Source organism: Nymphaea colorata, chromosome 2, assembly GCF_008831285.2.
Source record: "Nymphaea colorata isolate Beijing-Zhang1983 chromosome 2, ASM883128v2, whole genome shotgun sequence".
NCBI classification, from domain to species: Eukaryota; Viridiplantae; Streptophyta; class Magnoliopsida; order Nymphaeales; family Nymphaeaceae; genus Nymphaea; species Nymphaea colorata.
Window position 1 is genome coordinate 21,866,825 of NC_045139.1, and position 23,091 is coordinate 21,889,915.

The 23,091-nt window shown below is 41.2% G+C and overlaps 1 protein-coding gene across 1 annotated transcript in view; it reads left to right on the forward strand.

Annotated features, from left to right (window-relative positions):
- LOC116248590 (chloroplastic import inner membrane translocase subunit HP30-2-like) overlaps positions 1-21,648 on the forward strand; it is a 31,766-nt gene extending 10,118 nt beyond the window's left edge. The window contains exons 2-6 of the mRNA XM_031621472.2: positions 576-691; positions 9,292-9,418; positions 20,693-20,841; positions 21,091-21,153; positions 21,235-21,648. Coding sequence (XP_031477332.1) covers positions 576-691; positions 9,292-9,418; positions 20,693-20,841; positions 21,091-21,153; positions 21,235-21,262 — 483 coding nt within the window. The 3' untranslated portion in view covers positions 21,263-21,648. The remainder of the gene's footprint in view (positions 1-575; positions 692-9,291; positions 9,419-20,692; positions 20,842-21,090; positions 21,154-21,234) is intronic.
- Positions 21,649-23,091: the final 1,443 nt, after the last annotated feature.

Here is a 23,091-nt window from a genome sequence, read left to right on the forward strand (position 1 = left end):
TTCTGTTAAGAGTTTGTGGTGACTATTAAGATGATAATCTAATTTATTGCCTAGTATAACGTGTTATCTTCATTGTGCAGGTTTAGATTAAAAACCATTCAAAAACATTCCTGAGTTTCTTTCGAGATTTTGTGGAAATTGTACAATATTTTCCAGTTTAAATGTTCCTTTGCCTAGCTTCAGTCATATGATATTTGAAAATGAAATTAGTACCTACAAGGCTACAACATGGTTGCACCATAAGTACATGTCATATGTCATGTATCAGGACATTTCATGATGGCAAATGGAACCATCTCATGATTACTTTCTGGAACTTGACTTTTCACTGTTTTTTTGCCTCAGTTTATCTATACATTTAGTTTTGGTTTTCCCTTTCTCATAGTGCACATTTGAGATCTGTCTTGGAACCAGATAAAGCATGCTGTTCACATGTAAATTAGATCTGTTCTTTCTCAGAAAACTATCTACTTGAGTTAGAGATTTAAAGTCTATCTGCTTCTCTTCGGGTTCTCATGACAATACCAGATTGTTGGACTGGCCATCAGATCTTGATGCTTGTTACATAATTCCAGGCTCTTGCTGGGGGTCCTCTGTTACAAGCTCGCAATTTTGCAGTCATGACAGGTGTAAACGCAGGTATATCCTGTGTCATGAAAAGAATACGGGGAGTGGAGGACATCCAAACCAGGTTTGTCTATGAATCTAATGTAAGACGTTATGGATCTTCTGTTGGTTTGGTGCTTTTGTTTCACAGTTATTAAATCATCGCACTGGCTTATTGACCATGTTTGGAATTTCTTTTGTTTCCTGTAAGGCAGTGTTTTGTGCCATTTTTTGCATTCTTGCTCTGTTTTTCTTCTTTTTGCTTTTTTGTCTGTAAGTTTGATGAGGTTATGTCACACTTTTTTTTATAAATTTCAGTTGGGTGTAGAACGAGACATTAGTCTTAGAATATTTGATCTAGACAACTGATGGTGCTTTGAGAAAACTGAGCTTTATTAGACACTGGATGTCTTTCTTGCTTTTCTCAACGTGCAACAACTTTGCAATATAAAGTCTGCTGCATTGGTGATTTTTAGTTCATGAATAAAAGTGTGGGCCTAGTTGTTAATTTCCAGCGTAAAAAATTGGATGAAAACAACACGACATGTACTGCCCACAGTCTGCAGCTATTTGACAGTGCTACAAAAAAAGGAAAAAATGAAAAAGACGTGAAAAAATGCATTTTTCTCGCGTCTTTTTTGACACGTTCATTTTTTTGGGGTTAGGTGGCATAACTTGTAAGGAAGGAAATGGGCATTCTGTGGTTTCTGAAAAAGATGAGTTATGCTGTGGGAGTCGGAGAAAACAATTGCTTGTTCAGTTCATTGAGGTAGGTAACAGATTTCATTCGTAGGTAACAGATTTCATTCTTCCTTTTCTTTCTCTTTAGGTCTTACGTCACTCTTACCCAAAGTTTAAATCTCCTCTTAGCCATCTCTCTTCCCCATCTTTCTGACTGTTCTCCTTCCATCTCTCTCAATTTCTGTCCATTCTTTTCCCCATCTCTCAGTTTCTGCTGTTGCACTGCTGGGTTTCCAGTTTCCACACAGGCAGCGGTTCTCTCAGTGTCTCTCGCTCCTTCTTCTGGTTTTTAATTTCTCATGTTCTTATTCTGATGGGTTACATGTTTGTGTGGATTAAGGGGCTCTAAATGGACTGCACACATCGTGTTCAAGCGTGTCCATTAAAAAACCATGAGTACTAGGTTTGTCACATCGTTGCTGACCACACTGTAAATTTTCTGCTACACCAGAAATCAGGTGCATACTGGGTGTGCAGTGGGTGCTTCTGTTAGTAATGCATGGTTTTTGTGTTTATGTTATATATATAATTGTAATCATATAGTATACATATATGTAAAATCATACATGTATTGTCTTGTTAGTTTTTATTTATTTTATTTTCCCTAATTTTTAGGTTTTTTCTTAATTTTAAAAAATTTACTGTACTTTTCCTTTTTTTTTTTCGAGCTCGTCATATTGTACCCGAGAAAAAACTTGCCATTTAGAACTCCAAAACGTCATTTGTGACTAGGCTTTAGATCAATCCTTAGTCAGACCCACTATGACTCTTCTTTTACAGAGTAGGACTCATCAATAGGTTCTACTACGGTAGACTTCCAAGTAAAAGTGGGACATTTGGACTGGACATGTCCGACCTCCTGACACTTAAAGCAACGCAATGGGGATTCTCTACTGTGAGTTTTAGATCTAGTATTGTAAGCTGGTCCTATCTTTTTAGACTATGAGATGGACGTGGGTTTCACCCTAGACTTTGAGTCTTCTCCTTTTGAGGAGTCCGACCCCTGGGTTGGAAAACTCGACCTGGACTTCTAGGACTCATTGGTTTTGATCACAAGGGTCTTTTGCTTCCTCTTCAAGGTCTCCTTGACCTTCATAGCATAACTGGTAGCTCTATTAAGGGATTCCATCATAATACAATTAAAAACATCAGAAATAGCAGATTGGAAACCAGAGATATACCTGGTGACCTGTTGGCTCTCGATCGTCACAAGCTGGACACGTAACGACCGATGGTGGAATTTGGAACTTGGAACTTGGAACTTGGAAGTGTATTATGAAATAGTCTTGGATCCCTTACACAACTCGAGGTACTCCTTGTATGCTCTCTCAGCAAATTCGGAAGGAACAAACTTAATCTGCATTAAACGTTGCATCTCTGTCCATGTGCAAACAGTGTCCTGCCCCTGCCGTGCCTTAGCCTTCTGCATCTCCACTCACTAAGTTCGTGTGAGGCCTCTCAATCCAGTAGATGCCAAGGGAACCTGCTTATGCTTCGAAATGTTCATATTTTTCCGAGGCAAATTGAATCGTGTACGTCCAATCGAAGAAGACTCGGCATCAAATTTGCCCGTGAACTCAGGCAGGTCCAGCTTGAGGCCATATGTAAAGGGTCTTTCTTGTCCACATCATGTTCGTCAGTTTCGGTCAGCTGATTTCGGGCAGGTGTTCGTCTCAAAATGCTTTGTCCCCTGAATATGCAAACTTGGGTATATCAACACCTCGATCGACATGTTGCTGAAGAGGCCTTACCATCTATCCTCACCAAAGGATGCTCCTGATGAGCGCCCCTATTGCAATTGATGTCCCTAGGGCTGCCTCTATCGATCTTGCTAAAAGGGAGAGACCAGCACAGGTGGCTAGGAGGTGCCTGGTGTGTGACTGGTCTCACATGATGTGGATTGTTGTATGGGTTAAGGATGGTGTGAGGGTTTTGGGTTGGTCTGGAGTCAGTGTACGGGCTTTGTAGGGTCCAGGATAATAATTGGGGTTCGATGGAGGGTTCAATATGTGGCTCTGGGAAACTAAGGGTGCAGATAGCTATGTCACCTGGGTGCTTCTAAATGGTTGCCACACCCGTGTCGACACCGGTGCTTCTTCGACACACCACATTTGGTTCAGTCAGTCGAATTGGGTCAAAACTCAAAACTGACCATCTTAAATGTGCATATAACTAAATTGTCTTTAATACAAAAAAATTATATATAAATATAAATAAATAAGGCTACTAAATAGTTTATAACTATGTAACAAATTATTTACATACATATATAAAGTTATAAACACACATATATATACACCCTCGCCGCACCCGCACCTAAATTTGTTTGAAAATTTGAAAAATTGCTGCATTTGCACCCACACCCGCACCCCGCACTCAGGTGACATAGGCAGATAGGGCTGATACATAGAATGCTAGCCCGAGGGGTCGTACCTCGGGTTTTCTAAACTAATTGTCGGATCGCAATGAGGATAGCTGTGACCTCAAATCGAGCTCTGCAGATGATGTTGACCAAGGTGGGAGCTCGATTCGCGGTCATAGTATGTAAGGCCTGGTTTTGGCCTTGCTCAAGGAAAAACGAGGCTACCGTTGGGATTCGATTTTGGTTTGGGAGGTCTAGATTCTAGAGATCGCGTGTTTGGACATGCAAGTGCCCGAGATAGAGTTCGGGGGTAAACCTGAGCCGGTTCCACTATAGGTGGCTTCCTGAGTAGGTTGAGGCTCTACATTCGGGCCGAGGAGCCCAAAAACCGGTTCCAAAGGAACTGAATTGGACTGACTGGGCTGAACCCAGTCGAAAAGCCCATCTTGGTTCAGTGCTTCATTGTTATAAATGTCGAGCAGGTGGACCCGAGTCCTGGATTGGGACCCGACCACCCCCTATGCATTAGGGCACAGAGGCATCGGGTCATGCCCGACGCCACCCTGGTTGGTCCACAAGCCACTGGCGGCTCATCGTAGACTGGAGGGTGGCTGGCGGGGCCTGTTTCTGTCCTGCAACGAACGTCGGCCTCTCCGGCCGCATGGACGACAGCTGGATTCCAATTGTGTTCTGCCACTTGAGGAAGAATTGGTGGCAGTTCTTCTTGATGTGCGGATAGCTTGCACCATCGCCGGGATGTGGCTGGTTTGGAGGCGGGCAACGAGTGCCGGGCGGTGGCGGAGGAGGTGGTAGATGATGCTGAACGGCGGTGCCAGTGGTAGATTCAAGAACTTGCACAGAGGGATACCGTGGAATACCTGAAAGCTTGCCGATGGGATGAGGCTGTTCAGCAATGTCCTTGGCGAGGAGAAAGTCATCCGGTGGGGGTCTGGTGAAGTCTGGTACAGTCACCATTGATCTCAGGCTGGAAAACCTGACCAGCATTGCGTCTGCTGTAACCACCTCTTCCTGTTCCGACCCAACTTTGATGGGCTGTTTTTCTGATTTTTTTTTACATCCTTCGATTTGGTTGATTCGTTTTGCAAAGAAAAGCTAGCGAAATCTTTGTTCATCCTCGCCATGCTTTCTTGCATTTGCGTCAGCATGTCGATCAATCTCATCATGTGATCTTTATTTAATGTCTGATTCTTTTTTTTTTCTCGATCTCCTCATTGGAGACCTCTTCCAATATAGGATAGTCCCTTTGATTCCCCTGACATCACGGAAATCGAGGCAGCAACCTTGCATAATACCAATTTGACACAATGATTAGAGCTCATCACTCTAGTCCTTGTAGAAAGGGCACCAAAGGACGCAAACAAAAAGGGAAAATGCAGGCTATGTCATCTGAGTGCGGGGTGTTGTTGCAGCTGTGGGATGTGTTGAATCCCAAAAGAATTTCAGTGTGGGTGCGAATATATGTAATACTCTATAGATAATACTCACAAACAGCATTCGGTAATAACTTATATAATATATATTAGCAGCAGCACATGTAGGAAACTAATATATCTTTGCTGCATAAGTAGGAAACTAATATGTAACTCAAAAGCAGCATCTCACATGACTTTCTTAGCTGCACGGCTGCCAGATAAAATTCATACAAGCAAAAACAAAAATGCTAATAACTAATATATAACTAGGATATAACTTATAACTAATATATAACTAAGAACAGCATTCCTCAACAGAAAAAGCATGGCTCGGACATGACAGAAATACTAAAATAAATTAACAAATAACATTATAACAACTTAATGCCATGAAGAAGCAAAAGAAGATAAAATATCTTAACAAAAAGAAATAACAACAATGAAAAAGTGAAAAACAACAAAACAACATGCACAAATTGGGGCAAATAAATAGGCCAACACATGAAAAAAATGAAATAAACAAAATATTAGGCATGAAAACATTCAGAAGAAACAAAAAAAAATGAAAGATTTGTAAAATCGAGTCGTTGTTGCTGATTCACAAGCTCACTGTCCAAAATCACCTATGTTGTCGTCGATTCGATGCTCACCATTGCTGTCGTCGATTCAATCACGGTTGTCGAATGTTGAGGTCATTAGGGGATGAAGGACGGTGGGCCACCTGAAAAATCAGATTCTCATCGAGGGAGTGGTCGAAAGTCAAAAGGGAGGTGGGTGGCACCCCAAACTCACGCGTGAAAGGTTAAACCCTAAACGCATGAGCTTTAAACAGTCAAAATTAAAAGTTTAAGTTAAAAAAAGGGGACAAAATTGTCCTTGGCATGCGCAGACAAAACTCACCTAAGTCAGTGCGCGTAAAAAAAACAACTCAAGTCTAAACCCGTGTAGTCAGCCGCACGGGACTCCCTTGGTGCCACGTTCAAGGAGAATCCACACGCGCACTCACATCGTGTCGACGCGCGTGGGCGCCTAACTCTCCCAAGTGACTTGGAATACAGGAAAACACAAAGGAATTCAATAGCAAAGACAATTAGAGTTTTTCTTCATCATTAATTAGCCCTAAAACATAGTTAAAAGCCCTTTTTAAAGAGGCTAAAACCTAACTCTGAAATGGATCTCGGATCTTAAAACAAAAAAGATCCAAAGTCAAAAGCACAAGTTATCTATGCTAAGTTCCAGAATGGATCGCAAGTCTGGGACGTAGCCCGAAAAGCCAAACTGCATCAGGCACCAATAAGGAGCCTGGGGCCAATGGAACCAATGGAAAAATAGAATTGCTCATGTCAGCCTTGATAGCATTGAATATCAAACAGAATGGACAGGGGATGTGTTATGTGGATTTTGGGGCAGTGATCAACGTCACTGGAGATGCAAGTAAACTCTTGAATAGTTGAATTCTATTTCATATTTTGCTAAAACTATGTAGTCATTGTAGATATATCTCATTTTCTACTTTTCATATTGGGAAGTCTCTTATTCATGTTAAATTCTAGTCTTAGACTTTCCAATGCTCTTCATGCTCCTAATATTAAGAAAACTGTTGTTACTTTTTCTAAATTTGTTGATGATAGTTGTGCTTTACTCAAATTTATTAAACTTGATGATACATATGCTCTAGTCAAATTTAGTCCCTCGTTTGTTCATCTCAAGGATCTTTACACAGAGAAAACATTTGCTGAAGGTGAAGGACAAGGCGACGTGTATTTTCCAAGATCCTTTTACTCATGCTTAGTATGCTTGCCTTAAAACCTTCATTAATATCATCTCCAGTTTTCTGAGAATGTCTCCTTTTACTCATGTTTAGTATGCTTGCCTTAAAACCTTCATTAATATCTTCTCCAGTTTTCTGAGAATGTCTCCTTAGTGCCTCTGAATGTAGCAAGTTAATCTGTGGCATGGTTAGTTGGGTCATTGTAGCGGCCATTTAATATAGAGGCTTGCCTCTATTAATCTTGTTCCTATGGGGAGTCCTGGTACAAAATGAACAATGAAATTGTGTTATAGTTGCCTTTTATGTGAAAATCATTTTCTGCCTCTGTGCTTTTAGTGAAACAGATTCATGGGCTTTCCAAATCATTGTTCTAATGTATGGGACCCTGCCCCAGTTACCTTTGGTTCTGGCACTAGATATTATGTTCTTTTTGTTGATAGTTATTCTCTTTTCTAATGTCGTGAAGTGTGTAATGTACCCACATCGGTCGGCCAATAGATACATTGTATGATTACATACCGTAAATTTTATTTTTTAGTTAAAAAATTCAAAAATATAAAAAAATAAAGAAAGAATCAGAAAAAACAAGAAAAATATGTTTTCTATAAAAACATGTGATGCATAAATGTAGGCTTATATAAGGAATACTCATCAATTAACACAACATAATCATAAGGTCATAACTCGTAACACATCAAAAAATGATTTTGAAGTCTTGTACACCTCAAGATGAACTTGTTCGCTGCAAATATCAATCAATTAACATTTCCAACCACAAGAAATTAGGAGAAATAATAAACCTTTCTTTTTTCAACCACAAATTAATCTTCTATGGGAAAGTCTATTTTCAGATTGACATCTTTCTCCCTTAAGTCCGCAAAGTGTCCCTCATGCTCAACTCCTAAGAGTGCATAGGAGTTGGGTACAGTGGATTTTTTTAGATCTTGGATGGAAAAAATTGGGGTTCCGGGTGGCTTTTTACCTATGACCCTGTATCATTAGATATGGCGCTGTCTTAAGATACGACATGTCAGGTAAAATACACCCCCATATCATTGGGGTGTATCGTACTGTAAACATTAATGGTTACAGTATGTATCTAAGACATGGCCTCATATCATATGATATTACTTTCTGTTCACTTTTTTTCTAAAATAAGTTTGAATTTCTTTCATTGTTCCAAATTTTTCCTTCATTTGTAAAAAATCACTTCTGTCCAATGTGAGGAGAGGCGAATTTTCTTCCACTGATTTTATTAGTTTTCTCTAAAATAATTGGTTAGAAATAAAAGTGTCTTACACACACATACATGCCCAACAAAATGGAGTTGCTGGAAAAAAATATCATCATATTTTAGAAAGTGCTTGGAGTATGAACGGCAATTAACCACATTGTCACAAAAAATGCATGTTTTTTTTTAAAAAGACGCGTATAATACCTGAAAAATAAGTCAACCGTATAAATGGCAATTAGACACGTTTTTTTTTAAAAAACGCCAAAAAATAAAAAAATGTGAAAGTCTCGTTTTTCATATTTTTTATTAATTTTTATTTCTTTTATAATTTTCAGGATTTATTAAATGTTTTAAAATTTTTTAAATTTGCTGAGATTTTCCCGAGATATTCCTGAGATATACAACTTGGCCGTATTATGTCCGAGAAATTCCTCGCCGTACAATAGCCGTACACGATATATGTGACAATGATCTACCATTCATTTGTGGACAAATGCCTTTCACACTGTAGTATGTGTTATAGCCAAATGAGTATTTTGTTAAATAATGTGTGTTTAGTGTGTTTGTTATGTTCATATTGACAGCTTGCTAAGGCATAAGATTTAGGACAAAGTCTTAAAATGCAGAGATCAAGTTGCAGATTCTTCACAAAAGGTTTGACAAAGGACAAGGTTTGCACAAAGGCAAGTTGTGCATGGTACAGAACCATGTACAACACGAGGGAGGGAGACAGGATGTGTTAATGATAGGATTGGACCCAAATCTAAATCTGGATGCAAATCATGTTGTGTTTTACTTGTATATTTTGTGCTACTTATTAATGCCACTATGTAATATTTTATGTTGATCAAGGGTATTGTAGTACCCTAATAGTTGTAAACATATATATATATATATATATATATATATATATATATATATATATATTAGGCACACACACACAGACACACACACATTGATGTAATAGCTAGACTGTCATGTGCTTACTGGTTTGCTGTACTCTTGCATTCTTCCTCTCTTGCATCTCCACTTCACCTGAAAAACTGACAATATGTAGTTGAAGATTGGTTCTTTTGTTGAGCTCTATACTGTTTTGCTTCCTTTGAAATTGTTCTTATGGATGATAACAAAGTTTCACGTGCAGTATGGTTGCTGCTTTTGGTTCGGGAGCAATGTTTTCCCTTGTTAGTGGTATGGGAGGTCCAAACCAGGCTGCTAATGTGATTACATCAGGACTTTTCTTTGCACTTGTTCAAGGAGGGCTTTTCAAGGTAAGGATTTTAATCAGCAAATTCTCCAGTTGCTTGTCTGTTGTTTATACTTCAGGGCATGGCCGCAAATATTGTGATTGTTTTTGAAAATATCGTGATATTAGCGAAAAAATGAAGAAAAATGCAAAAAGGGAAAATATTGTGATATTTTAAAAAAAAGGTTAAAAATCAATTTATCATGATTTTAATGCGATTTTGTCCCCATTTTTTCATTTATTTTTAATTTCAATTTCATTTATTTTTATTTTTTTCAACTTTTGTTTCATTGTTTTATTTCCTCTTGTTTTAGGTATTTAGACATCCTAAATGCAATACAATACTTATTAGTTTCTGTTAGAATAATGTGTAATAGGGAACTGGGTCCGGATATGGACCCGGTACCCATGGGTGCGGGAACCGAGGACAGGATCGGTTCCCTAGGCGGGTCTCTCTTCCTCCCTCTTTTATTCTAATCACTTATTGTAATTGTTGATTAAGTGAATTAAGATTTCTCTCTTCTAGGGTTGCGGTTTTGCCCCTAGGTTAGAGCTTCCCCGTGGTTTTTCACCTCGTTCCGAGGTTTTCCACGTAAATCCTGTGTTTGTTTTTCTTTTTCTTCCGCTACGTGTTTCTACATGGTATCAGAGCCAAAATTGTGCTGTTTGGCTTCTTCGTTCGTGTGTGATTTAGGGTTTTTTTTTGGAACCCTAAGTCTGACCTTGCTGGAGTTCCATCTCCGATGTCGCCCTAAGTCCCGCCGCCGACGCAGCACGCCGTCCCACCGCTGCCCGCCGTTGACGGGCGTGGAGGACAGGTCTAGCATTATGAGATGGCACGAGCGCCTTGGACATCTCCCATTCCAGTTGATTAAGAAGTTGTTTCCTAAGTTGTTTACTTCTGTTTCCATGGACTCCTTCACATGTGAAGTGTGTCAGTTTGCTAAGCATGTTAGGGCTTCGTACCCTATTTCTATCAATAAAACCACTCGTCCTTTTGCTTTGGTTCACTCTGATGTTTGGGGTCCTTCGGAAGTACCCACTTGTCGTGGTTTCCATTACTTTATGACTCTGATTGATGACTACTCCCGTTGTACGTTCGTGTACTTGTTGAAAGAATGCAGTGAGGTTCCTATCGTCAAAAATTTTGTTGCCTTTGTCGAAAATCAATTTCAGACCTTTGTTCAGATTTTTCGTACTGATAATGTCAGGGAGTATGTCTCCCAATCCCGGGATGACTTCCTGCGGGGCAAGGGTTTTGTTCATGAGACGTCCTGTAGTTATACTCCTCCTCAAAATGGCGTGGCCGAACGTAAAAATCGCCATTTATTAGATGTCACCCGAGCTATTATGTTCCACAGGCACGCACGTTCCTAAGCGCTATTGGGGCGATGCTCTTCTCACTAGTGCCCACCTCATCAACCGTATGCCCACTCGTGTGTTGAATGGTCGTACTCCTTACTCTGTGCTCAGTCCCACTCATAACCCCTGGCCTCTTACTCCTCGGGTGTTCGGGTGTGTTTGCTTTGTTCATAACCATAGTCCCACCATCAAGAAACTTGACCCTCGGTCTGTCAAAGTTGTCTTCTTGGGGTATTCCTCCACTCAGAAGGGATATAAATGTATTGATCCTACTACCTCCAAAATCTATGTCTCTCGGGATGTTACCTTTCATGAACATGAGGCGTATTTTCCTGTGAATCCTCTTCAGGGGGAGTGTATAGGGGACAGTGTGGAAGAGTATTTTCCAAATCAGCTTATTCAGTTTATTGACTTCTTGGACTACAAACTTAGTCATAGTGTGGAAGATACAGTCAGAGATGATAAAGACAGTCATGTGGAAGGGGGCCCTGTGGATGATCAGCCCACATCCCGTGATCATTTGTTTGGGCAGGTTTACACTAGAAAGGAGAAAGATGTGGTTGAGACTGTTGATGTAACTAATCCCAATCCTATGAGTTCCCCAAATGAACCAAGTCCAATGAATGAAGAGCTTCCCATAGCCCTGCGCAAGGGGACCAGGTCATGTACTTCTCACCCTATTCAGAGATTTGTCTCATATTCAAAACTCAGTAAAGAATACAAATGCTTTATTACCACTTTGTCTATGTCTGTGATTCCCAGGTGTGTGGAAGATGCTAGAGAGGATCCTAAATGGCTACAGGCTATGACAGAGGAGATGGATGCCTTGGCAAAGAACAACACTTGGGAAGTGGTCGATATTCCCAAGGGGACTCACTTAGTTGGTTCCAAGTGGATGTTTAGTGTGAAGTATAAACCTGATGGCATTGTGGAACGATATAAAGCTCGTCTGGTTGCAAAGGGATTCAGCCAAAAATACGGAATTGACTATCTTGAAACCTTTGCTCCTGTTTCAAAACTGAAGACTGTGAGGGTCATTTTGGCACTTGCAGTGCAAAAGAAGTGGGGCATGGACCAGTTTGATGTCAAGAACGCCTTCTTGAACGGCCATCTAGAGGAGGAGGTCTATATGAGCATGCCTCCTGGATATGCTCAAAGTGGAAAATGCTGTCATCTCAAGAAGGCCCCTAGAGCATGGTTTGAAAGACTGAGGGTGGTAATGAAGACAAATGGGTACAAACAAGGAAATGGTGATCATACTCTGTTCATTAAGCAGAGAAGTGGCATGGTGAACATTCTTCTTGTGTATGTTGATGATATGATTGTCACAGGTGATGATGAAGAAGAGAAAATGAAGATGAAGGAGTTGTTAGCTGCTGAATTTGACCTTAAAGATCTGGGAAAATTAAGGTACTTTCTGGGAATAGAGATCGCTCGATCAGAGACAGGGCTTGTTATGAGCCAAAGGAAGTACACTCTGGACCTCCTGAAAGAGACAGGTAAACTGGGATGCAGGGCCTTTCTAACTCCAATGGAATCAGGTACAAAGATAAGTATCAAAACTGGTAACATCCTGGATGAGGAAGGAAAAGGACGGTCTCAGAGGCTGGTTGGTAAGCTTATTTATCTTACTCTTACTCGCCCTGATATTACTTATGTTGTAAATGTGTTGAGTCAGTTTATGCATGCTCCTACTGATTGTCACTGGAAGAGTGCAGAAAGAGTGTTGGGGTACCTGAAGAATAACCTAGGTAAAGGGTTACTGTATACACGGCAGGACAAACTTAATATTAAAGGATATTCTGACGCCGATTGGGCTGGTTGCACGGATACCAGAAGGTCTACCACATGGTACTGCATCTTTCTAGGGGGAAACCTGGTGGTATGGAGGAGTAAAAGGCAGGAGGTCTGTTCTAGATCCAGTGCTAAGGCTGAATACAGAGATGTTATGGCTAAAGATTCTTCTAGCAGATATTGGAATTGAAATTGAAGAGAAGATGAAAATGTATTGTGACAATAAGTCTGTGATTAACCTGACAAATAATCCGGTCCTGCATGACAGAACCAAACATGTGGAGATAGATCGCCACTTCATACGGGAGCGCATAGATTCAAATGAGTTGATCCTTCCTTATATGAAGTTTGAAGATCAAATTGCAGATGTTCTAACTAAAGCCTTATGTACATCTCAATTTGAAAAGAATGTTAGCAAGCTTGGCATGTTTGACATGTATGCCAAGCTTGAGGGGGAGTGTTAGAATACCGTGTAATAGGGAACCGGGTCCGGATATGGACCCGGTACCCATGGGCGGGGGAACCGAGGACGGGCTCGGTTCCCTAAGTGGGTCTCTCTTCCTCCCTCTTTTATTCTAATCACTTATTGTAATTGTTGATTAAGTGAATTAAGATTTCTCTCTCCTAGGGTTGCGGTTTTGCCCCTAGGTTAGAGCTTCCCCGTGGTTTTTCACCTCGTTCTGAGGTTTTCCACGTAAATCCTGTGTTTGTTTTCCTTTTTCTTCTTCCGCTGCGTGTTTCTACAGTTTCCATTCCTTGAATTTTTACGGGACATTTTGGTTTTATATTTTTTAAAAAAAACTCTGAGATTTTCCTGTAAAAAAGCAACTTTGCCGAAAAATACCCTTGAACAACCTCGCTGATAAAAACCCAAGAATGTTGTTTGTGGCTATGCTTTAGATTTGTCTCTTTAGTTTTAATTGTTTGAGCTTAAAAAAAATCTTTTCTTTTTTTGGTTGTGGAAGCATTCGTTTTTTGTTCATTGTTGCACTGACATAGGTACGATTTTGATTTTAGGACCTCCTTAGATCTATCATTTGTGATTTTGTAGGTGGAAAAATCAGATGACCTGATACATTTTGATCTTAATTAGGTCGTTGATGTTGACAAACTGTCATAGGTCATAGGAGTTATAGGCTTTCTGCGATGCGGTACGCAGCATAGCAAATTGTACAATACACTAAGTCACACATGACTTTAAGAAAACCAATATTTGTGTCTTTAAATAGGGTTCTCCTTCATCATTTTCTGTATTCTTCTCTCAGCTAGTTTTCTTAATAATAATATTATTTTTTTAGTTGTTCTCTTTGTGCTGTTGTGCATAGTGTTGTGAGAATTCTTTCATGTTTTTTCTTTCTTTAAACTCCATTGGAGCTAAGGGTGTTTCTTGTGTGCTTATGAATTTTTTTCTTTTCACTTGATTTAACCCTTTAGTGGTACCTTCACATGGTATTTGAGGCAAGTTCAAATTCTTGGAGAAACACTCAAGTCCTTCCCTAAAGTAGTAGTCTTTTTTTAATCATGGTATATCGAGTTGATTGTCCATCTTTCAAAGTCTTCAAACAAGAAAGTTCTCTCAAATTACTGATTGAAATTAAAGCAACATCAACTGCTTCAAGAACTCCTATTTGTTTCTGGTAGGACGCAGGCTGCGGGCACTGTAGCTGCCCAGAAACCCAAGACTGCGCTGCCGTCCTGACCTCCCAAGATCTCTTCTGGAATGTTTTCGGTGCCGAAGATACCAAGATTACAATTCAATGTTTACCCCACTGGGGACAAACCCAGTGAATCCCCAAGGGTAAGGGTACAAGAAGGGCTTTTCCCGCCTACTCTAGGTCTGAACCTACTACACAGATGAGTTCAAGGCCTTACAACCGTTGCGTACAAGAATGCCCTCAGCCTCACTCAACAAACCATACAATCATGCCTACGCGGACAAACCATTCCCCAACCCATAGGTAGGTCCACAGTTATGGCTGAAAGCGAGTAAACCCACCCCGTTCTAGAGGGGGAAAGTGAGGCAAACCTCGCTGGGGCTAGCCCAGCGGCACGACCAAGGGCAGAAGACCAAGGCCCTCGGTATCCAGCAACGGACGGTAAGTCAGGCAGCTACCAGCTTCTTGCACGACCCCTGTCGCTTCAGACGGCAATTGGGTGAGGCAAGCGCCGTTCAATGCCGGCGCAAGCGCGCTGCAAAGCAGCAAGTGCTCCAGGCTTCTCCGCAGTCGAAGGAGAGCTCTCTGGTTCGCTGGTGTGCACAGGGTGGCTCCAACTTCGGAAATTCACTAAAACTCGTAGGAAGCTCGGAATAAGCTGATTTTTGGCTGAGAGCTCCCTCAGATAGTTACAAGGACACGCTCCAAATATGAGCTGCAAAGGAGCCTCCAAGCTCCGTCGAAGCCCTGAGGAAGAGCGCTGGCTGACACAGTCGCTGGCTTCAGTTTTGTCTCAGGCGCAGGACAGAGGAGCTCACTCTTGCGAAATTCACCAAAAATCGCTCGAAGCTCGGATTGAGCTGAAATTTGGTGTGCAGCTGCCTGAGATGATTACCTAGGGACGCTCCAAGTTTGGGGGGCAAATGCCAACCCCAAGGCAGGGTCGTTGAAGGATTTAAGTTCGGAACTGTTACAGGCGGCAGAGGCTCAGTTCAACTTCAGGCGCAGGACAGGGGAGCTCAACCTTGCAAAATTCACCAAAAATCGCTCGAAGCTCGGATTGACCTGAAATTTGGTGTGCAGCTGCCTGGGATACTTATCTGTAGACGCCCAAAAGATGGGGGGCAAAAGCCCACCCTAAGGTCCAGTCGTTGCTTCCGCAAGTGGCTGGACTGTTACAGAAACAGGGGAGAAACGGCAGAACAGGGGAGCGTCCTTCAGAAACTCACAGAGGTTCACCAGAGCGTCGGAAGACGCTGAAATTTGGTAGGCAGAGGGCCATGACAATTACGAAGGGACACCCAGAGTTTGGGGGGCAACTGACCACCCTATGGCCAATTCGTTAACCAGGTTGGGGTCTAGTCTGCAGCGTGAAACAGGGGTTCACGGCTGTCAACACCCAGCTCTCCCTTCTTCTCGGTTCATCTCAGCCATCAGTTCGTGAAGTCCACAGGCAGAGACAGAAAATTATCAACCAGGGAAGGGGAGATTCGATTCTTCACCAGAGTTTGGGGTTTTCCCCCAATTTGCCGTCGTTAAGCCGTGGAACCAGCTGCTGTTCAGGCGGAGAACGCACAGAACGCCGTCAGCAGGATCAGGATTCCGGCAGGAGGCTCCTTGGCCGCTGTGGACGATCAAATCCTCCTCAGAGATGATCCATGGTGTCGCCCAGAAGTGCAGAAGCTAACGGCACCGTCCCTTGACTCAGCTGGGAGTGCTTCAACAGGCTGGTCGGGAGGGATAAGCACGAACAGAGAAACCAGCGAGCTTGGATTCCGTCGGGTGGGTTCTCTGTAGCTGTGGATGGACTGAGCTTCTTCAGGATTGATCCACGGCGTCGCCCAAGGGAGCAGAAGCTATCGTGATGTCCCTTAGCTCAGCTGTGAGTGCACCAGGAGGCTGGATAGGAGGAGGAGACACAAACAGGGGCGGACAGCAATCAGCAAGCTCCTGATGCCGTCGAGAGTTCGTTGGCAGCAGTGATCAGTCGGATCCTCCTCAAAATGGGTACTGAGTGTCGCCCAGGGGTTGGGAAGCTGATGGAGGCGTTCGTTTGCTGAAAGACCACACCAATTGAGCGCTGGATGAGGCAGAGCAGGGAGGTATTGGCGGCAGGTGAAGCTTCAGGCGAAGCAGCAGCACTCAACTGCGATGGAGGGCGTGGGGTTTGAGTTGGAGTCGGATCTGTCAAGGAGTAAGGACGCCAGGGAGTGGGGAAGCCTTCTGCAATCGATTGGCTTCTTGGTCTTCCCAAATTGGAGCGTCAGGAAGGTGAACCAAGGAGCAAGGGCGACGGGTTGCGATCTGGACTTCACGGGTGAGGTCAGAGAGTACCGTCAAGGGTAGGGACGCACGGGGGAGGCAGACGAGCATAGGGGAGAAATGGATGACGCGCCATGGGGCAGCGACGCAAGAGAAAAGATCGGGGAGAGAAGTAGAGAAGGGAGAAGAAGAAGTAGAAGAAGAAGAAGAGAAGAAGAAGGAAGAGTGGCTCGAGGGAGACCACTGCAAACCCTCGGGTGGAGGAGAGAGAAACAGAAGCGAGAGGGAGATCAAGATATATTTCATAAAAACATGTTCGATCCTCCTCTTACACGATGAAGCTCAAGTATATAAGGTTTAAGTGAACCGGGTCGGCCCAACCCGTACCGGTTCGATTTACAATGAATAACAATACAAACCATAAAGACATAAAGCATATAAATTCTACAAAAACGAATCTGGCCGTGGGGCCAAGCAACAAGGTCAAAAATACCCCTCGTGTGGGCTGGATGTCCGCCGTGTAGCTCGGAATGGGTGCAAACCCACGTCACCCTGTCTCAGCTAGGGTGGTCTTCACTTCACACGTCATCGTTGCCTGAGTGTCCTCCCTCTGCACCGGCCCTTCACTCGGCCATGGCTCGTCACTCACCCTGTTATAAGAAAGGTTAGCCTCACAGAAAGTATTAATTGCCTCAGTAATGGGCTCCTTCCTTGCACGACGTGTCAACTGCGTGCTCTCCACGCCCGACGCGCTATCGGCGTCGACGTAAAGCCTGCGTCTACCGACGCCATCTTCGGCCGCGACGGGCCATCTTCGGCGTCCCTCGACACTAGCATGGCCGGCCCGACGCCTCTCGGCAACCTCGTCGTCCTGTCTCGACGGACTCATAGACAGGCACGTATCAGTTTCCCACTTGGAAGCTCAATAGAAGCAACTGTAACTCATGTACATAACACTTGGAATCTCAAGTGGATTGTGGAGATCTCAAATAAAGGGCAAAAAGTTGTGGGAATATATATGTAGATGATTTATTATCGCAGGTAACTCAAAGGATCATATTGACAATATAATGCATTTCTTAAGTCACAAATTCAAAATAGAAGATCTTGGAGACTTAAAATATCTTTTTTGAGTTGAAGTTGACGAAGAAGGTGATACGTTAGCCCTCACTCAACACATACTAAACATCTAGTGATTCTAACAACTAATTGCAAAGATGATCTTAGATTATGAATGGGAATATTCCTGATACTGACAAATGAGAAAAGTGACTTGGACAAAAAGAGAAGTGACTTGGATAAAAAGAAATGAAGTGGTTTAGATCAGGGATGGATATGCCTCCAAGGAATGAACTTGATATGGACATTTTTGACATCTCATTCTTGAACGAAACCCATTTTGTGATTTATTCTTCTTGGAAGGAGTAGAAAATGGAATAAACATAGTGATATTTTTATTCTTCATTGCTGTCAATGAAGTAGAAAAAGAAATAGATATTCTTGGCAAGGCTAGGATGGAGAATATTCAGCCATTGGCTACTTCATGTGTTCTACATCAAAGACTCGGTGCCCAAGGTGGAAATTTGTACAATGATCTCACAAGGTACAGTGACGTGGTGTGGGAATGCTCCATTATCTTACTTTCACAAGCCTAGACATGGTTGTCTCAGTTCATGCATGACCCTAGACTAGGCATGTGGAGGTTAGTTTAAAAGGATAGCTGAGGATGGCCTCATATATCAGAAAATTTTGGAAGGACAAGATTTTCATGAAATTATTTCATAAATAGATGCTGATTGGGCTGGAGATCGGACATATCATTCATTCCTATCTATCATAGTCGGACAAAGAACACTGAAATAAACCAGAAATTTCTTAGGTAAAAGCAGAAAATAAAGAAATAGAACTTCAGTTTGTCTGGACGAAGAAAAAATAAAATGATAATTTATATTAACCAAAGAACTGATTAAGCAATCTGGACGAAGAAAAAATAAAATGATAATTTATATTAACCAAAGAACTGATTAAGCAATAACAATAGATTTTGGTTCCTGAAGAGTAAATTATTCATGGCCAAAGACTATGCAGAACTTGAGGGAGTGTAAAAGGAAGTGGCTAAGAATGGACCTGAATGAACATACGTCTGGATCCATGACTTGTTTATTTCTGTAGTGGCATATTGTAACCTTTTCGGGTAAAATTGTCTTCTTAGTTTTTGTAGTAGACTAAGTGTATATTGTTGAACTTTAGGTCGGGTTCCATATTGTGGTCTGTGATGGATTGTTGCTACCCATTGCTCCATCTTTCTTTCTTGCAGGATTTAGTTTTGATTTTACATATTCTAGCAAGCTTTAGTTGATATTTTTAATAACATATCTCTAGAAACATATTGGAGGTGCTTTGCTTGTGAGAAACCTAAAAGTTGGGCAAGATTTTTATCTTGGGGTGAGTGGTCCTGGAACGCCAGCCATCATTATTTGATTGGCATGACCCTGTCCATAGCAGTCTATGGCTACCCACTGCAGATTGTTGCCAGATTCCAAGGTTCAAAATACATTTTTTGTTCTCTCCCACGTCAATTCTTCTATAAATCTGGTGCTTATGTTGAACTTGCAGTGCTTAAGTGTCAGATGTTGGCCTATAAAACCATTTTAACTTTCAAAACCACACTGGTTGACAATACTAAACTTGGCTTTGATACCAGTTATCATAAAACTTTTTAGTCTGTTCAACACTGAAAATTGTTCCAGGCCCTCCTCCAGCTTTTACTGTTGCTGAACATAGTAAAAGCTGTCTTTAATTGATTGGAAGAGGGCTGTTCGCCAACATGTGGCAAACCATGATCCAGTCCTTACATCAGCCATCAAAGGGACAAAGTCACAAAGGCCACAAGGCTCGGTAAAAAAACACGATCATTCTATGTCGTACTACTAAGTAAATGATTTTGAGGAAAACTCAATGGGGAGCAAGTTCCCAACTGAAGCCAGTTGCCGACCATATCTTATAAGTGAGGCAGCCGACCATTTCCTTGCTCAATTGGAAGCATTTCCTTCACTCGGCCTTGTGCCACCAAGTGTAGCTGTAAGCCAACTGATGCATGTGTTGGAGAAATAGTGCTAAACCACACAACTCTTATGATGAATCAAACACTATGTATGAAAAGCTTGCCATTATATTTGGCTAAGGGTCTGCTGCCTTGGGTTCTTATTTGTCTTCGCTCCACACAACAGCTATGCATGTTCCACATGGAAGTCCTTCCACTTAGCACCAATTACTCCCACATGCTTTTTGAGCAACTCTTTAGCTGTCTGTGCAAATGTCTCATACCATTTGCTTGGTCAAACTAGGCAAAATTGGTCGCAACATGCATAGTGGAAGACATAATTCACCTTCCACACACACACGTATGTATGTATGGACAATGAGTAAAATTAGTCCTATTTCACTGGATTTTTAGGTCTCCACTTGGCGGGGCGGATGATTGTAAAAAAAGGGAGAGGAGAAAAAAGTAGGCGAGAGAGAAAGGAGGTGAAAAACAGTGAAAAATTGGGACTGGTTGAACCAATTTTTCATACACACGCACGTACACTATTATTTATAAACATAACACACAGAGACACACTCCCACAGTGTTAAACCTGCACCTGAAATCATATGAAGTATCCATGTAGCATAGCTATGGAAAATTGAACCCTATCTTAAGCATTCCAAGCTAGTGGGGGTGAATTTGCCATAAAGATTTGGTTTTTCAATATGTATATAATAAATGTGCCAAATAGAATAACCATACGTGTGATGAAGTCGATGGACCCTTGTACCACCACTTTTCATTGATAGATCAGGTGTAAGGTGCCCAAGTCAATGGAACATGCAAATTAAAATATTAAAGAATCACGATTAGACCATTAGATTGATGTCAAGTGGAATGGAACTAATCTTGATCAGCTCCTGTGGTTTTGCTACAAGTCAAATCATTTTTTGTCATGGGTAAGCATGACCTTGCATTGCATCTTTTTCATGTTGACTTATTTTAGTTCACTATGAATATCAATTTTGATAACATAATGAAGCAGTGGTAGGTTACTAGTGCAAAAGTGCCTTGCTGGCTATCTGTAAATTTTTCCCATTCATGGGGGGAACTTCTACTTGCTGATGCTTGTGAGGTAGTACATGTGTGTGAGTGGCTATATGATGGGGGTGCTTAATTTTTCTCTTTCACTGTGTAGTTGGGGGAGAAGTTCTCACAGCCTCCAGCCGAAGATGTACAGTATGCTGCAACAAGATCCATGTTAATGTCTCTGGGGCTTGAGAATTATGAGAAGAACTTCAAGAAGGGTCTGCTAACAGATCGTACTTTGCCTTTGCTCACAGATAGGTAACTCAGTTGTCCTCATTTCAGGATTGATGCGTTGGGTAAGGAAGGTCATTATCTGTAGGATTAGTACAGCATTTCGAGGCCTTCAGAATGTGGCTGCTGGTAGAAAGACTTGTGTGTCTGAGACATTTTGTGTAACCCGAAACTCTTAGTGCTAATGATATTGAATGATTCGTATGGCCTCACAATTAGCTGTCCATATAGCAGCACCCAGCTTGCCTAATGTTTGTTCTGCATTTTTTCTTTCAGTGCATTAAGGGATGTAAAAATCCCTCCGGGGCCCAGACTTCTTATTCTTGATCACATCCAAAGGTACCAGTTATGAATTTCCATCCGTTGGTATAATGCACTTCTTCTGACCAGTTGTCCTTTTGTACTTTTTCTCCTTTTCAGGGTCCCAGACTCGAGAATAGGGAAATAGGGAAATGGATGCTGTTATGGAGTTTGCTGCTCTTCCTTGGTCATTTTCATTTCAATTGTGTATTGACTTGAAACTAAAGTCTGTTGTATTATTTGGAGGCAAGGTTTCAAGGGAACCTGCGATGCTGCTATGAAGTTTGTTCTTCCTCTTCCACATCTTGGCTATATCCTTTCCCAATTATACATCGACTGGAAACTAAAATCTATTGCATGCTTGGATGCAAGGTTACAAGGGAACCTGCACAGATGCTTCGGTTTACTTCGATTCAAGAAAATTTTGAGGCTCTTTGTGGTATATTCTCTGGATTCTAGATGTTAACTGTAAGATTGTCAGTGTGGAATTTGTTGTTTTAGCTGCCTTAAGCATACTCCATATTAATGTCTCTAGAGTGATTAGGTAATGTTTATTGTTCGTGGATAGCTAATGAAGTGAAGTTGCACCCCAAAATCGGGCATTCCATAAAATCGTCTCTGTTAAGTCAAATGTTAAAACTGGTCCCGGAAAAACAAGCGTTCTAAAAAATATCAAGAGAATTTTAGGTCTACTTTTGTGAGACGCGTGAATTATGACTGATAGTAGATGTGTGGCCAATTTTACGATCAAATATAACAGTGGTCTTGAAACATTATTGAACAAAAAAAAATTATATAATTTTGAAGGTCGAGAGATTGTCTAAATCATATTATCGCAAACATGAATGATATATTATTGAAGTTTATGGCACAAATAATGTCAGCTAGACATTTTAGTGAAAATAAAATTTCTTAGAAGTTATTAAAATTAAATATATTGGTCATATTTTGTTGTAGTTTGAAAAAGAATGGTCTAAGCTTTGCTTATAAAATCCGATGTAGATATTGAAGTTTTATAACTTTTTATTGAGCATTTTTCACACATTTCACGTCTATTTATGCAAATGTCACAATGCATCCACCAGTTGAAAAGGCTTTCAAGAAATTTCTTTTGCCTTGAAAGGCATGCGAGTATGATTCAAAATAGGACAAATATGACATTGATTATTTTTGGATGCTATATTATATGTTGATTTTTTATATAACACAATACATTAAGGTGTGACAACGCAATGATCTTGTAACAAAACCATGATGTTCAAATTTAAAAAGACGTTGATAGGCTATAAAAACAAGATGCATGTCGGCACGATGGATGAATAAGAGGTAAGGTAAGTCCTTTGATCAACTAGCTGCTCATAGTTTCTAGAAACCTACAAAAGAGAAATAATGAAATGCTAAGCCTTCAAAGTATAACAACAAACTAGATAAATCCTTAACCCTTTAAAATAAGGGGCCAGATTTGAAAATAAAAAATCCGAAGAAATCACACTTTTATACAAAGATGGTTATACACATTACCTTAACCTATTAATGTAGTTCCTTTCGTCTACCACAATATAGAAGGATCTAACCAATATTTACAAACAATAGACATTGTGAGTCATAATTAATCAATTCACATTCTCATATTCAATTTACAACTCTTGTAGATGCAAAAGATAGATGTAAGTACACCACAAGTGATATCGGATAAGGAGACAACCTCCTTGGTGGCTTGAAACACTATGGATCTGCACTCGTTGTAGTGGTATAAAAAACAAACATATTTTTAAGGGAGTTGCTTGGCTTTTCACACAACGATATCCCATGGTCTTGCACCCATGTGCTATGAGCAAGCAAAACTAATGGTGAAGGCGGGATGTATCTCAAATGTATTGCCTTGTCCAACAGCCCTCAACTCAATTTAATATCTCTTAAGCCAACAAATGTGAAAAAACATACACATTATGAGAATACAAAGTCAGTTCAACCTAT